At 49.9% G+C, this 15,790-nt stretch overlaps 1 protein-coding gene across 3 annotated transcripts in view; it reads left to right on the top strand.

The window, feature by feature from the left end:
* The window catches only part of SLC31A1 (solute carrier family 31 member 1), a 79,446-nt gene extending 63,890 nt beyond the window's left edge, over window positions 1–15,556 (top strand). For all 3 annotated transcript variants that reach the window (XM_073599850.1, XM_073599851.1, XM_073599852.1), the window contains exons 2-5: window positions 160–303; window positions 2,539–2,611; window positions 10,813–10,981; window positions 13,314–15,556. In XM_073599850.1, the coding sequence (XP_073455951.1) occupies window positions 196–303; window positions 2,539–2,611; window positions 10,813–10,981; window positions 13,314–13,515 (552 nt within the window). In that variant the 5' untranslated portion in view covers window positions 160–195 and the 3' untranslated portion in view covers window positions 13,516–15,556. The remainder of the gene's footprint in view (window positions 1–159; window positions 304–2,538; window positions 2,612–10,812; window positions 10,982–13,313) is intronic.
* The last annotated feature ends 234 nt before the right edge of the window (window positions 15,557–15,790 follow it).

The following is a 15,790-nucleotide window of genomic DNA, read 5'->3' as shown; positions in this document are numbered from 1 at the left end:
TATCCAAAACTAAAAGGAAAAAACTGTGTGGAGTTGACTTTAATAGGCATTATTTATGCCTGTTTAACAGTGTTTAGTGCTTTGTTATTGTTTTATGGCATTTTATTGTTATCTCTACACACTGTGTGATAAAGCTGATTTGTACCATTTTTATTTTAGAGTTTGCTGGGAATAGCTGCGCTGAACAATTCCACAATGGACCACAATCATCATACAACCTCATCTGATCCTCATGCGGGTCACCATCATCCAACCACAGCTGGACATGACCATGTTGAAGGAGGGTCTGGCATGCATATGATGGTGGGTACCAGCTCTCAAGCTTTACTGGTCAGAACCAAAATGAAGCCTTGTGAAATGTGTGTAGTGAACACCACCTACCTGCTCCACCTTTCCCCCTGTGCCTTGCACCTCTCACCACTTCTGCACACCGTTGGTCCTCCTCCATCTTTCACTCCGTCCTCAATCCCTTGTGTTCTCTGCCCGTCTTCCACCACCACCACAACCATCACCACCAGTTGCACTAAACTAACTGAAGTTACACTTACACTCTTACATAAGAGAGCACCAGCAAATTAAAGGTGATAAAAATTTAGTAGACATATATGTTAAAGAGACCCTGTCATTAATCTAAAAAGATGCAATGCATGTAACATCAAAGAATAATCAAGTATTTTAAATGCTTTGCTCCAGTGTTTTTTCCTTTCTATACAGTTTTATTCACTTGCAATGTGCCTCTGAACTTGCTACAAAATTTGACTACTGTCTAATTACTCTGTGCTGGCCCAGCACATCCACCCCTCCCCTTCTCTTCTTACATAACCTTTCATGTAGCTGCTAGTGAAGGATTGAAGAGAATACCATAGAGTTTCATGTGAGTGACCGCTCTGAGTCTGTTGGGGCTGCTAAAAATCTCATCCAAGATGGCGTCACCCAGCAGCAGTTTTAGGGTTTTTGGTTATTTACATAAGGCAACGTTATAATGGGGAAAAAGCATAAAATACATTAAATGCACGTATAAATGTCACCAGAACAAGCATCCTTATTGGAATATTTCCCCGCTAGTCCTGCTGACAGGAATATATATAATATTTCCTTCACTTCCATTCCCAGTAACAGTAGTCACCAGGACAAAAAGGGACACAGGAACACAGCCAGGGCTGCCGTTAGAAATCACGGGCTCCCCTCCTCTCAGTTCAAATCCCCCCCCCCCAGCACCAATCTTTGCCGCCTGATCCCTCCTCCCAACTCAAATTCCCCCTCCTGGCAGAAATCTTCTTCACCCAAAAAAAATCACCCGCCTAGCACACATCCCCTTCCTTCTCAAATGTTCCATTTTAGCACAAATCTACTCCCCCCCAAGTTCTCCCTCCCAGCACAAATCCCCCCCCCCCCCCAACCTGTTCTCCCAGCACAAATCCCCCTCAATCGATCGATCTAGCCAAAATCTACTTGCCCCAAAGCCCCCCTCCCAGCAGAAACCCCCCCAATCTCTTCTAGCACAAACATCCCCCCAATCCAATTCCCCTCTCACAGCAGAAATCCCCCCCATCCTATCTCCTAGCACATATCCCCGCAATCCCTTCTTCCAGCACAACCCCCCCATTTCTCCTTATAGCAAATCTCTCCCTCCCCAGTCCTCATTACACTTCTCAGCACAGATATCTGCCCATCCCCCCTCCTCCACAAACATCCAAAGCACAAACTATTAACCCCCCTCATTGTGTACAATTTCCCTGAAAGCTCTAAACATTCCTCCCCTTCACCCTCTCCTATCAGAACAGCGCTCCTCCAGCACATGAGACAGGATCGCTCTTAGATTGCATGGGACTGTACACAGACACAGTTTGATTACCGCCCTCTACCCACATTTCCTGCTGCCAGGTGTTGAGCTGCCCGTGGATGAGATAGGGGCTGTAATCAAACTCTGTGTGTGTGTGCAGTCAAATGCCATCAAAGAGCGATCCTGGTTAATGTGCTGGAGGAGCGCTTTTCTGACAGGAGAGAAGAGCCCGGGGAGCACAACACAGCTCACTTCCTCCCGGCTCTCTCCACTCTGCCACTTCTCATCTCACTGCTCCAAGCTGCCCGGTTTTGAGTGCAGTGGGGGGGACTGAAATCTGGGTGGGTGCACCCCTCTAGATCTGGTAATGTCTGTGTCTCTCCCTCCAGCTGCTGAAAGCTGGCGGGAGGGGGAGCAATCAGCTTTCAGCTGCTGCAGAGAGCCGCACAGTGCATCATTTTGCAATTGCTCTTCCCCACCCCACTGATCCCCCAGCTGTCCGGGCCCCCCCCCCCCGTGTGCTTGGGCCCCTAACAGATGTACCGGTGGTACCCCCCTAATGGCAGCCCTAAACACAGCAATAGGTTCTGACCCTTCCCCAGTCTATCCAAAATGAAAAATAATTGTCTTTAAATGCACTTTAATACGTGTGTTTTTTTACTGTAATGTATTAATCAGCATTGTTATAAGATATACGATATACAGATGGAATCTTGTGGTTGTGGTATAATGTCTGTCTTTTCTTTTTTTTTCAGCGTATGACCTTTTACTTTGGATATGAAAACGTAGAACTTCTCTTCTCCGGATTAGTGATTAATTCAGCAGGAGGTAAATACCACTTCAACTATAGGTTGGCCCCAGGTCCAGTGTATTGACAATATTAATGTAATGATCCTGCTTGAATTGAGCCACAATTCTCTGTCTGTTGCTTACTGAAGACCTGTTGGTGCAGGGCCATTCAAGACTAAAAGTAGAACTCTGGTCACACAATTAAAAATTGTGCTGCAACACTTAATTAGAAGTGCAACGGTACTTACAGTTTTCTTAGTCCCTCTGCAAAGTCCTTCCTGTGATAGGGGGGCAACGATGCTGCACTGATCCTGAATTCAGAGCAGAGTTGCCCCTCTCATGTAGGCTGTGCTTGCCTGCACTACAGTGAGTTGAAAAAATGTTGTAGGAGGTGTGGTTAGCATTGCCACTCTTAATTCACAAGCCTGTAGCTTATCAGTCAGCACCTGGCCACACCTAGTCCTGCCCACTGCTTTCTGGTTTGCCAGCACTGCCTCTGTTACTGAAATTCTGCCATTGTGAACTGCAGTGTCTGGTAGGGGGGGGCGTGTGAGACACAAATGAAAGCATTTTGCTCAGTCCAAGAAGGAAAGAGGTTTTTTTATTTATTTTATTTTTAATTGAATATTACAATTTAGACTGTCATACAGGAGCCTTTAGTTGTAATTTAAATTAGAACCCCAGTCAAAACAATTTTTTTTAAAGATTGTAGAAGGGTTGGAACATCTATCAGGCTTTCTGGACCCCTAATTGGGAGATTGCAGTAACGTTTATCATTGGCACCAGGACAGAAAGTGATGGAAAATCTAAAATATGTTAGTTGTCACCTAAACAGGAGATAATGGATTTTTTTCAGTGGGGACACCTGTTCCAGTAACAGCTGTCTAAAAAGGGTTATCCTTTCATTTTGTGATGTGTCCCCAGGATGGGGTGGCAAAATCTCCCCAGACACAGTACACAGTACACAGGCCACATTAAAGCCTCGTACACACGATCGGATTTTCGGCAGGAATTGTGTGATGACAGACTGTTTGCCAAAAATCTGACCGTTAGTACGCTCCTTCAGACAATTGTCCAACTTTCGGCCAACAAATGTTGGATAGCAGGCTAGTAAATTTTCTACGGACAATGGTCTGTTGTCAGATTTTCCTATCGTCTGTACACAAGTCCATCACACAAAAGTCCAAAGTACAAACACGCATGCTCGGAATCAGTGCTCACCAAACACAACATTAGCAGAAGGTGCCCAAAGGGTGGTGCTCAAGAGCTGAAATTCCTCGTAGTACGTCACTACATTCCTGTTTGTCAGCCAACAATCAGGGCCGTCTTTACCGCGGGGCAAAAGGGGCATCTGCCCAGGGCCCTGTCATTGTTGGGGGCCCTGCGCTGCCCGTCCCTTAAACCCTGCACACTGCCCGCCGGAGTTCGGCCACCTCCGGTGCTGGTCGCATGCTGGCTGCTCGCTACTGTCACTTGGAAATACACAAGCACGGCTTGTGTATTTCCAAGTGACAGCGCTTCTCTTCCGGCGGCTGTTCTCATCCCTCAGGGACACACACGATCTATGAGAGCAGAGGAGGAAGGGGGCGGGGACTCTGCACAGGGGAAGCTGTTTCTGGGACTGGCAGGTTCCACGGACATCGGAGGACAACATGCTGTGAGTACACAGAGTTTTCCTCTATACTGGAATGGGGGATGGGGGCTTTGTGGGAGGACAGCCTTGTACTTAGGGAGAGTGGAGCTCTGTATTGAAATCTGGGTGGGAGGAGAGCTGTGCACTTCTGCACTCTGCACCCACCTTACTCTGCACTCTGCACCCACCTCACTCTGCACCCACCTCACTCTGCACTCTGCACCCACTGCACTCTGCACCCACCTCACTCTGCACTCTGCACCCACCTCACTCTGCACTCTGCACCCACCTCACTCTGCACTCTGCACCCACCTCACTCTGCACCCACCTCACTCTGCACTCTGCACCCACCTCACTCTGCACCCACCTCACTCTGCACCCACCTCACTCTGCACCCACCTCACTCTGCACCCACCTCACTCTGCACCCACCTCACTCTGCACTCTGCACCCACCTCACTCTGCACCCACCTCACTCTGCACCCACCTCACTCTGCACCCACCTCACTCTGCACCCACCTCACTCTGCACCCACCTCACTCTGCACCCACCTCACTCTGCACCCACCTCACTCTGCACCCTGCACCCACCTCACTCTGCACCCACCTCACTCTGCACCCACCTCACTCTGCACCCACCTCACTCTGCACCCACCTCACTCTGCACCCACCTCACTCTGCACCCACCTCACTCTGCACCCACCTCACTCTGCACCCACCTCACTCTGCACTCTGCACCCACCTCACTCTGCACCCACCTCACTCTGCACCCACCTCACTCTGCACCCACCTCACTCTGCACTCTGCACCCACCTCACTCTGCACTCTGCACCCACCTCACTCTGCACCCACCTCACTCTGCACCCACCTCACTCTGCACTCTGCACCCACCCCACTCTGCACCCACCTCACTCTGCACCCACCTCACTCTGCACCCACCTCACTCTGCACCCACCTCACTCTGCACCCACCTCACTCTGCACCCACCTCACTCTGCACCCACCTCACTCTGCACCCACCTCACTCTGCACCCACCTCACTCTGCACCCACCTCACTCTCTGCACCCACCTCACTCTGCACTCACCTCACTCTGCACCCACCTCACTCTGCACTCTGCACCCACCTCACTCTGCACTCTGCACCCACCTCACTCTGCACTCTGCACCCACCTCACTCTGCACCCACCTCACTCTGCACCCACCTCACTCTGCACCCACCTCACTCTGCACCCACCTCACTCTGCACTCTGCACCCACCTCACTCTGCACTCTACACCCACCTCACTCTGCACTTACCTCACTCTGCACTTTGCACCCACCTCACTCTGCACCTACCTCACTCTGCACTCTGCACCCACCTCACTCTGCACCCACCTCACTCTGCACCCACCTCACTCTGCACCCACCTCACTCTGCACCCACCTCACTCTGCACCTACCTCACTCTGCACTCTGCACCCACCTCACTCTGCACCCACCTCACTCTGCACCCACCTCACTCTGCACCCACCTCACTCTGCACCCACCTCACTCTGCACCCACCTCACTCTGCACTCTGCACCCACCTCACTCTGCACCCACCTCACTCTGCACCCACCTCACTCTGCACTCTGCACCCACCTCACTCTGCACCCACCTCACTCTGCACCCACCTCACTCTGCACCCACCTCACTCTGCACCCACCTCACTCTGCACTCTGCACCCACCTCACTCTGCACCCACCTCACTCTGCACCCACCTCACTCTGCACCCACCTCACTCTGCACTCTGCACCCACCCCACTCTGCACCCACCTCACTCTGCACCCACCTCACTCTGCACCCACCTCACTCTGCACCCACCTCACTCTGCACCCACCTCACTCTGCACCCACCTCACTCTGCACCCACCTCACTCTGCACTCACCTCACTCTGCACTCACCTCACTCTGCACCCACCTCACTCTGCACTCTGCACCCACCTCACTCTGCACTCTGCACCCACCTCACTCTGCACCCACCTCACTCTGCACCCACCTCACTCTGCACCCACCTCACTCTGCACTCTGCACCCACCTCACTCTGCACCCACCTCACTCTGCACTCTGCACCCACCTCACTCTGCACTCTACACCCACCTCACTCTGCACCTACCTCTCTCTGCACTTACCTCACTCTGCACTTTGCACCCACCTCACTCTGCACCTACCTCACTCTGCACCTACCTCACTCTGCACCTACCTCACTCTGCACTCTGCACCCACCTCACTCTGCACCCACCTCACTCTGCACCCACCTCACTCTGCACCCACCTCACTCTGCACCCACCTCACTCTGCACCTACCTCACTCTGCACTCTGCACCCACCTCACTCTGCACCCACCTCACTCTGCACCCACCTCACTCTGCACCCACCTCACTCTGCACCTACCTCACTCTGCACCCACCTCACTCTGCACCCACCTCACTCTGCACCCACCTCACTCTGCACCCACCTCACTCTGCACCCACCTCACTCTGCACTCTGCACCCACCTCACTCTGCACCCACCTCACTCTGCACCCACCTCACTCTGCACCCACCTCACTCTGGACCCACCTCACTCTGGACCCACCTCACTCTGGACCCACCTCACTCTGAACACTGCACTCACCTCACTCTGCACCCACCTCACTCTGCACCCACCTCACTCTGCACCCACCTCACTCTGCACCCACCTCACTCTGGACCCACCTCACTCTGGACCCACCTCACTCTGGACCCACCTCACTCTGGACCCACCTCACTGTGCACTCTGCACCCACCTCACTCTGCACCCACCTCACTCTGCACCCACCTCACTCTGGACCCACCTCACTCTGGACCCACCTCACTCTGGACCCACCTCACTCTGGACCCACCTCACTCTGGACCCACCTCACTCTGGACCCACCTCACTCTGCGCCCACCTCACTCTGCGCCCACCTCACTCTGCACTCTGCACCCACCTCACTCTGGACCCACCTCACTCTGGACCCACCTCACTCTGGACCCACCTCACTCTGGACCCACCTCACTCTGAACACTGCACTCACCTCACTCTGCACCCACCTCACTCTGCACCCACCTCACTCTGCACCCACCTCACTCTGCACCCACCTCACTCTGCACTCTGCACCCACCTCACTCTGGACCCACCTCACTCTGGACCCACCTCACTGTGCACTCTGCACCCACCTCACTCTGGACCCACCTCACTCTGGACCCACCTCACTCTGGACCCACCTCACTCTGCACTCTGCACCCACCTCACACTGCACTCTGCACCCACCTCACAATGTACCCACCTCACACTGCACTCTGCACCCACCTCACTCTGCACTCTACACCCACATCACTCTTCACCCACCTCACCTCTGCACCGACCTCACCTCTGCACCCACCTCACCCTACACTCTGCACCCACCTCACTCTGCACCCACCTCACTCTGCACCCACCTCACCCCTGCACCCACCTCACCCCTGCACTCTGCACCCACCTCACCCTACACTCTGCATCCACCTCACCCCTGCACTCTGTACCCACCTCACTCTTCACTCTGCACCCACCTCACTTTGCACCTACCTCACTCTGCACCCACCTCACCCCTGCACTCTGCATCCACCTCACCCCTGCACTCTGCATCCACCTCACCCCTGCACTCTGCATCCACCTCACTCTGCACTCTGCACCCACCCCACTCTGCACCCACCTCACTCTGCACCCACCTCACCCTACACTCTGCATCCACCTCACCCCTGCACTCTGTACCCACCTCACCCCTGCACTCTGTACCCACCTCACTCTTCACTCTGCACCCACCTCACTCTGCACCCACCTCACCCCTGCACTCTGCATCCACCTCACTCCTGCACTCTGCATCCACCTCACCCCTGCACTCTGCATCCACCTCACCCCTGCACTCTGCACCCACCTCACTCCTGCACCCACCTCACTCTGCACTCATCTCACTCTGCACCCACCTCACTCTGCACCCACCTTACCCCTGCATTCTGCACCCACCTTACCCCTGAACTCTGCATCCACCTCACCCCTGCATTCTGCACCCACCTCACTCTGCACTCATCTCACTCTGCACTCTGCACCCACCTTACTCTGCACCCACCTCACCCCTGCATTCTTCACCCACCTTACCCATGCACTCTGCATCCACCTAACCCCTGCACTTTGCACCCACCTCACCCCTGCACTCTGCACCCACCTCAGTCCTGCACTTTGCACCCACCTCACCCCTGCACTCTGCACCCACCTCAGTCCTGCACTCTGCACCCACCTCAGTCTGCACCCACCTCACCCCTGCACTCTGCACCTACCTCACCCCTGCACCCACCTTACTCCTGCACTCTGCATCCACCTCACCCCTGCACTCTGTAGACACCTCACTCTGCACCCACCTCACCCCTGCACTCTGCACCCACCTCAGTCCTGCATTCTGCACCCACCTCAGTCCTGCACTCTGCACCCACCTCAGTCCTGCACTCTGCACCCACCTCAGTCCTGCATCCTGCACCCACCTCAGTCCTGCATCCTGCACTCACCTCAGTCCTGCACCCTGCGCCCACCTCACCCCTGCACTCTGCGCCCACCTCACCCCTGAACTATGCACCCACCACACCCCTGCACTCTGCACCCATCACTCCCCTACACTCTGCACCCACCTCACCCCTGCACTCACCTCACTCTGCACCCACCTCAGCCTTGCACTCTGCACCCACCTCAGCCCTGCACTCTGCACCCACCTCAGTCCTGCACTCACCTCACCCCTGCACTCTGCACCCACCACACCCCTGCACTCTGCACCCACCTCACCCCTGCAATCTGCACCCACCTCACCCCTGCACTCTGCACTCACCTCACTCTGCACCCACCTCACCCCTGCACTCTGCACTCACCTCACTCTGCACCCACCTCAGTCCTGCACTCTGCACCCACCTCAGTCCTGCACTCTGCACCCACCTCAGTCTGCACCCACCTCACCCCTGCACTCTGCACCTACCTCACCCCTGCACCCACCTTACTCCTGCACTCTGCATCCACCTCACCCCTGCACTCTGTAGACACCTCACTCTGCACCCACCTCACCCCTGCACTCTGCACCCACCTCAGTCCTGCATTCTGCACCCACCTCAGTCCTGCACTCTGCACCCACCTCAGTCCTGCATCCTGCACTCACCTCAGTCCTGCACCCTGCGCCCACCTCACTCCTGCACTCTGCGCCCACCTCATTCCTGCACTCTGCACCCACCTCACCCCTGCACTCTGCACCCACCTCACCCCTGAACTATGCACCCACCACACCCCTGCACTCTGCACCCATCACTCCCCTACACTCTGCACCCACCTCACCCCTGCACTCACCTCACTCTGCACCCACCTCAGCCTTGCACTCTGCACCCACCTCAGCCCTGCACTCTGCACCCACCTCAGTCCTGCACTCACCCCTGCACTCTGCACCCACCACACCCCTGCACTCTGCACCCACCTCACCCCTGCAATCTGCACCCACCTCACCCCTGCACTCTGCACTCACCTCACTCTGCACCCACCTCACCCCTGCAATCTGCACCCACCTCACCCCTGCACTCTGCACTCACCTCACTCTGCACCCACCTCAGTCCTGCACTCTGCACCCACCTCAGCCCTGCACCCACCTCACCCCTGCACTCTGCACCCACCTCACCCCTGCACTCTGCACTTACCTCACCCCTGCACTCTGCACCCACCTCACCCCTGCACCCACCTCACCCCTGCACTCACCTCACCCCTGCACTCACCTCACCCCTGCACTCTGCACAAAGCGCACCCCCCAACCCTGCACTCTGTACATAGTGCACCCCTCAATGCTAGTGCAGTTTGGCCACACCCGCAATTTGCACTGAGAGGTTATGATGTGTAGTAACCTCTAGCAACTAATCTGTAAGCTGTAATGATGTGTTGTAATCTCTGGCAGCCAATCACAATCGTTGCCTGATCTGCTGCAGTAAACTCATTTTGAGTCTAGCTGGGGGGGCCCCAATAAAATCTTTGCCCAGGGCCCAATCAATATTAAAGACGGCCCTGCCAACAATTGTGTACTGTTTGTATGCAAGACAAGTTCCTGGCACACGCCCTTCGTACAAAAGTCTGACGGTTTGTCTGCCAAAAATCTGATCGTGTGTATGAGGCTTTAGTTATGACGGAATCTCTTATTCCTCCGCACTTTTTTTAAAACTAGAAAAGGGATTTGCCTGAAATTCCACTTTCAACTAAAAAGCTACTAAGCTCTTGTGTCTATAGTGGATGCATAAAATAATTCTAGTGTGTGTGTGTGTGTTTTTTTTTTTTTCTTATTTTACAACCATTTCCATGGAGAAAGTATAGTTTATTGGACCCCTGTGCGCTAACAGTAATACATGTGAGAGAATTCAGTTGTTTAGGAACTGCTCTCCTCAATGATGCTCAGTGCTTTTAAAGTCGGGCAGGCTAACCAATGTTATTTTTTTTGTTGATGGTGGAGTACTTATTTGCTGGTAATCAGTATAAATGTTAACTATGACTTTTTCTTTCTTTCTCTCTTTCTCCCTTTCTCTTTCTTTCCTTTCCTGCAACCAGAAATGGCTGGAGCTTTTGTGGCAGTATTTCTGTTGGCCGTATTGTATGAGGGGCTTAAGATTGCTCGGGAGTCCTTGCTCAGAAGGTCACAAGTCAGTATCCGTTATAACTCCATGCCAGTGCCAGGACCCAATGGGACCACCCTGATGGAGACTCACAAAACTGTCGGGTAAGTACTATGTGAAAAACTGTAGATGTAAAACTTTGGGTTTACCTCTGCTAAAAGACAGGAAAGTGTTAGGAGATATGAGGTTTTCTGGAGGTAGACAGACTAGGGTGGTAGGTTTATGCTCTTAGAGCAAGCAAACTGCAAAGCCAACAGTGATCTTAAAGGCTTCACTCTTCTAAAAGAGGTCTCAACAGCAGTACCCTTTGAAACTGAGAAGTCTTTGCAAAGATTACAATTCTTTAAAGCTTAACCCCAGGCACAGACAAATAGCTGCTGTATTGTTGCAATGATGGTACCTTGTGAAAAAAAATCCTAGTTTTCCTCTCTAATTTGTCCCAGTATGCTGCAATTATGCTTGGAATCTAGCCTTCAACATTAAATGTATTTACTAAGAAGGAGCCATCCCAGGTGGTTCTCTATGCATTGGGCGAATGTAGTCCTGAAGCAAAGCGGCAATGTTATCAGTGTATATTCCCACCAATCACCACCTTGGTCACAAGAGTTTCCACAGACAGGCAAAGCACTCCTGGGAGATGCTCCAATATCTGTAGGAAATTACATAGGGCACCCCGTGGAATCCCTCAATCTGGCACCTATGGCAGAAAGGTTTTTCAGAGCCCTTCTGATGTCTTCACAGAAAATTCTCTGTACAAGAAAGCTATAATAATAAAAAAAACACCCTCCCAAAATCCATGTGAAGTGCATTCGTGAATATGAAAACCCTGAATAAGGGAAAGAGTGAGCAGGTGATACCAAAAAAAGCTAACTTATGTGTTGGTTGAAGGAGAGAGTGCTGCTTCTCCACACATAGTGTGGTGGGAGCCTCCACCTCGTTAATGGTAAAGTTTGTCAAACTACCATTTCAGCTGAACCAAGAGCAACACCATCTTAGTCCTATTAGCGTCAGCCATATACACATTGATGAGGGTTTGTCTTTTTGGTTTTAGTGCTATTATTGTCAAACATAGGACCTGCGTCAATGGCATTTGATTGACACCAGTTTGTGAAGCTTCTGAGATCATTTAGAATTTATTGACAGGAGCATTTGCTCTGCAGTTGACCTGCTTTAGGCTAGGATCACACTAATGTGGTGCGGGAAACTCCGCCATCCGTGCGCGTTTCCTGCACCACATTCAAATCGCACTGCACTTGCAATCCATAGCGGGTGTCAGTGCAATTTTAACAATACCCCAATTGCAGGTCGCAAACACAGTTAGTCTGCAGGCAGTGGATCACACAGTACAAAACGACCACGCAACCTGGTTGAAGTGCGGTTCCAAAATTGCTGCATGCACATCTTTGGTGCGATGTGGTGCCCATTTGAAATGAACAGGCTCGAATCGTATGTGATTTGAAAAGGAATTCAGTGCGGTTCATAGTGTGAACCAAGCTCTAAAAGGTTTTTTTTTACTTTTTTAGAAACGTATAGTAATGTAAACTTGTCTTTGTGCAAACAAAGGCCTATATCCACATAAATGCCTTTTTTTTTTTTTTTTTTGGTCTTTAGGCCTCATGCACACTGGACGTTATAAAAACGCCTGTAGCGTTAGTTGTAGAATGACTTTTGCAGAGTTTTTTGCTGTAGCGTTTTTTAGCAAAACTGTACTCCCACAAAAGCGTATAGCTCAAAAATGCTGATAAACAACGAATAGCTGCGTTTTTCAGAGTTACAGCTGGAAAAACTCCTCTTAAAACCCAATAATTCTCGGGGTTGTTACCAGGCAGAAAACACCACTGCCAAAAAAACGCTGATAAAAGCCTATCTGTGCATGGACACATAGGATAACATGCTGGAGAGTTTACTGGCTGCAGAAAATAAATAATGCCTGAAGCCAAAAACAACAGCTATAAAAACGTCCAGTGTGCATGAGGCCTAAAGCCTAACTCTATGTTTACTTTCACTTCAAATAGTTTGCTAATTAGCCTGCTGTATAAACTGTATGCAGCCTTAACTACATACAGTATACAGTGCCGTGTTTCGGCAACGGTACGAGGACTTCCTGTCTGCTGCTGTAACAAAATCAAGTTGAGCACCGCACAGGAAGCCATGCATTTTAAATAATGAATACAAAGCTACCTCTGATTGGCTGAGGTGGACATTGTGACGTCATCCGCCCACCTCAGCCATTTTTTAATTTTTTTTTAAACCTCCCTCCGGATCAACAGTGGGTATAGGATTGTGTATATGGAGGTTTTTAATTTATTTTTTCTATTGGTTGAACTAGATCTGACTATGTAACTATGGCTCTACAGGTAATAAATAAGTAAGTGAAGTTAAGGTTTTCTGTTTCCATGGAATTATTAATTCCCTTTTATTTCCTGTTCTTCACAGACAGCAGATGATAAGCATGCCTCACGTCTTCCAGACTTTCCTCCACATCATCCAGGTGGTGGTCAGCTACTTCCTCATGTTAATATTCATGACCTACAATGCCTATTTGTGCATCGCGGTGGCGGCCGGAGCGGGAACTGGCTACTTCCTCTTCAGCTGGAAGAAGGCTGTGGTGGTCGACATAACCGAGCACTGCCATTAATGACTCCTCAATGGGACATCTAGTGGCACTTATTGATCTTATTACTCCTCTTCTTATGAGGAAATATTTTTGTAACAAACTCCCATATTGCCTTTCTTTCCTGCCTTTTTAAGTGACGTAGTTTGATATCTGCAAAACTGAGGATGCGGCCTTGCTCATTGGTTCATTCCTAATCCAGTCACCCAATTCTTGATCAGCTACAGGACTTTTTTTTTAGGTGGAATTTTGCCATTATCGCCTAGAACACCAGATGCCAGACAAGAACTTTATCCAGCTTACAGTCCCCACTGTTCAGAGTCTGTTTGCTGGACGATGTTTGTAGTCAAATGAATCTAAAATATGACATCAGAATTGGTAGTGTCAATTATAAAATTGTGTCACTTTCCAGTTCAGACCAGCAAGAATTAATGTGTAATTTTTAGATATATGCTCACAATTCTATTAACTGGCTTCCTAAATCAATCATAGGTTCTGTCACAAGGATCTCTAATCTCTGTCCTTATATCTCAGGAACGCTGCTTCCCAGGATCATCCACCTAGTATAGCCAGTATGATGGCCAGCGGCATTGGAGGAGAGAAGGAATTGCCAGCAGTGAGATCTGCTGTTGTGTTTGACCGATATTAAAAAAAAAAGGCAGTAATTAAATAAATTCTCAAGCATCTACCAGTAATCAAAATATTAGCCTTGGGTAGAATGATCCTTCAAAATGTCCATGCACCTTGTAACCTGTTTAATCATCATATGTGCAATCTCTTTTTCACCTACTTAAAGTGGACCATTCAGCAATTTTAGCAAGGTCCTCTCCCTCTTACACATTTGCAGAATTTCCAATGGTCCTACCCCTTCCTCTTACACATTTGCAGAAGTTATGGGCCCCTGCACATGTGCGGACAGCAGTGGGTCTCTGGCAGAGAACCCTATGGCATGTCCGTGTGAGATCTCACAAACTACCTTTTGCAATGTAGACCTTGGGAGGCATTTTGTGAGACTTTGTGCATAAGCAGACATACTGCGAGTCTCTGGTGCATGTGCAGGAGGATCCAGGGCATGCACAGACATCCCATAGACCTGGCAGAGACTTGTGTGCTTGAGCATACTCTATATCTCCATTAAAGATGGCGGCTTGGGTGGGGGGCGGGGAGTGTTAGAGGAAGAACTGCTTCATGCAAGGCAAGGCATGACTCCATTGTCTAGTAAGTATCTTTTTTTTTTTTTTTTTTGAGACAGGGACTTTTTTTTTTATTTTTTGGGGGGGCAGTGTAAAGTACCTTAATTTTAGTGCAGTTACACTTATAATGTAGCTTCCCCAGCCCCATCCTTGAGTAAACAAGAACATACACAGATTTTACTAAACTATAAGCAATATGCTTTTCAGTTGACTTGATCATAGTTAAATGTAATTGAAAAAAAAATCATGATAATCTAGTTTAAGGTGTAAGAAGTGAAATGTACAGCTTTTTCTACACAGTTGCAGATCTGACAATTTCAGCAGGTTTGTCTCTGGAAACAGATGGAGGTGGTTTCCTAAGAGCATACATGGTGAAAACTCCCTTCGGCAATCTGTCGGGGGTAGTTAGTCATTTACAAGAAGAGGGGCTCTGGCATCCGCTAAAGAGATAACTTGCACTTGTTTAGCTTTAGGCAAAAGAAAACTGCAACTGAAGATACAATCTGTGTAAGTTAATGGTTTAGATTTTGGGAACAAATGAAGCAAATGGCTTTCAACTGCAATCTGTTCGTGGACCGCTGTAGGTATCCTGATCCAAAGAGTGCTTCAGTGCCTCAGAGTCTCAGTCAAAATGACTTGGTACTTGACCAGAGACCTAGCTGCAGTATTTCCAATAATCCTCTAAATGACTAATTAATGTAGATTGCATACATCTCCATTTTTTTCACTTTTTTTTTTATTTAAAATCTTATTTTATGTATTTTTAGTTAAATAATGTGATGCTTTTACGAACTGTATGATTTATTTTCCAATAGTTAAAAATATGAAAGAAAGAACATAGTCAATCCTTTTAATAAAATATTGACTGGGAATTGTTTTGTGTTTCTTACTGGTTAGTCTTGTGAGGACATCCTGTGGTAGGTTCTGGTATAACATTTATACAGACAGTCATGCAGTATAAAGTGCACTGAATAATACCCACTTTTCAGATATGAGGATACATTTACATGTTTGTATCTTAAGGCTTGCTACTTCACTAAAACCGCATTTTACTTTACGACCCTTGTACAGTTGTGTTCAAAATAATAGCAATGTGTTTACAAAAA

This window comes from Aquarana catesbeiana, linkage group LG09 (assembly GCF_042186555.1).
Source record: "Aquarana catesbeiana isolate 2022-GZ linkage group LG09, ASM4218655v1, whole genome shotgun sequence".
NCBI lineage: Eukaryota > Metazoa > Chordata > Amphibia > Anura > Ranidae > Aquarana > Aquarana catesbeiana.
This window is presented reverse-complemented; position numbering and strand designations above follow the sequence as displayed.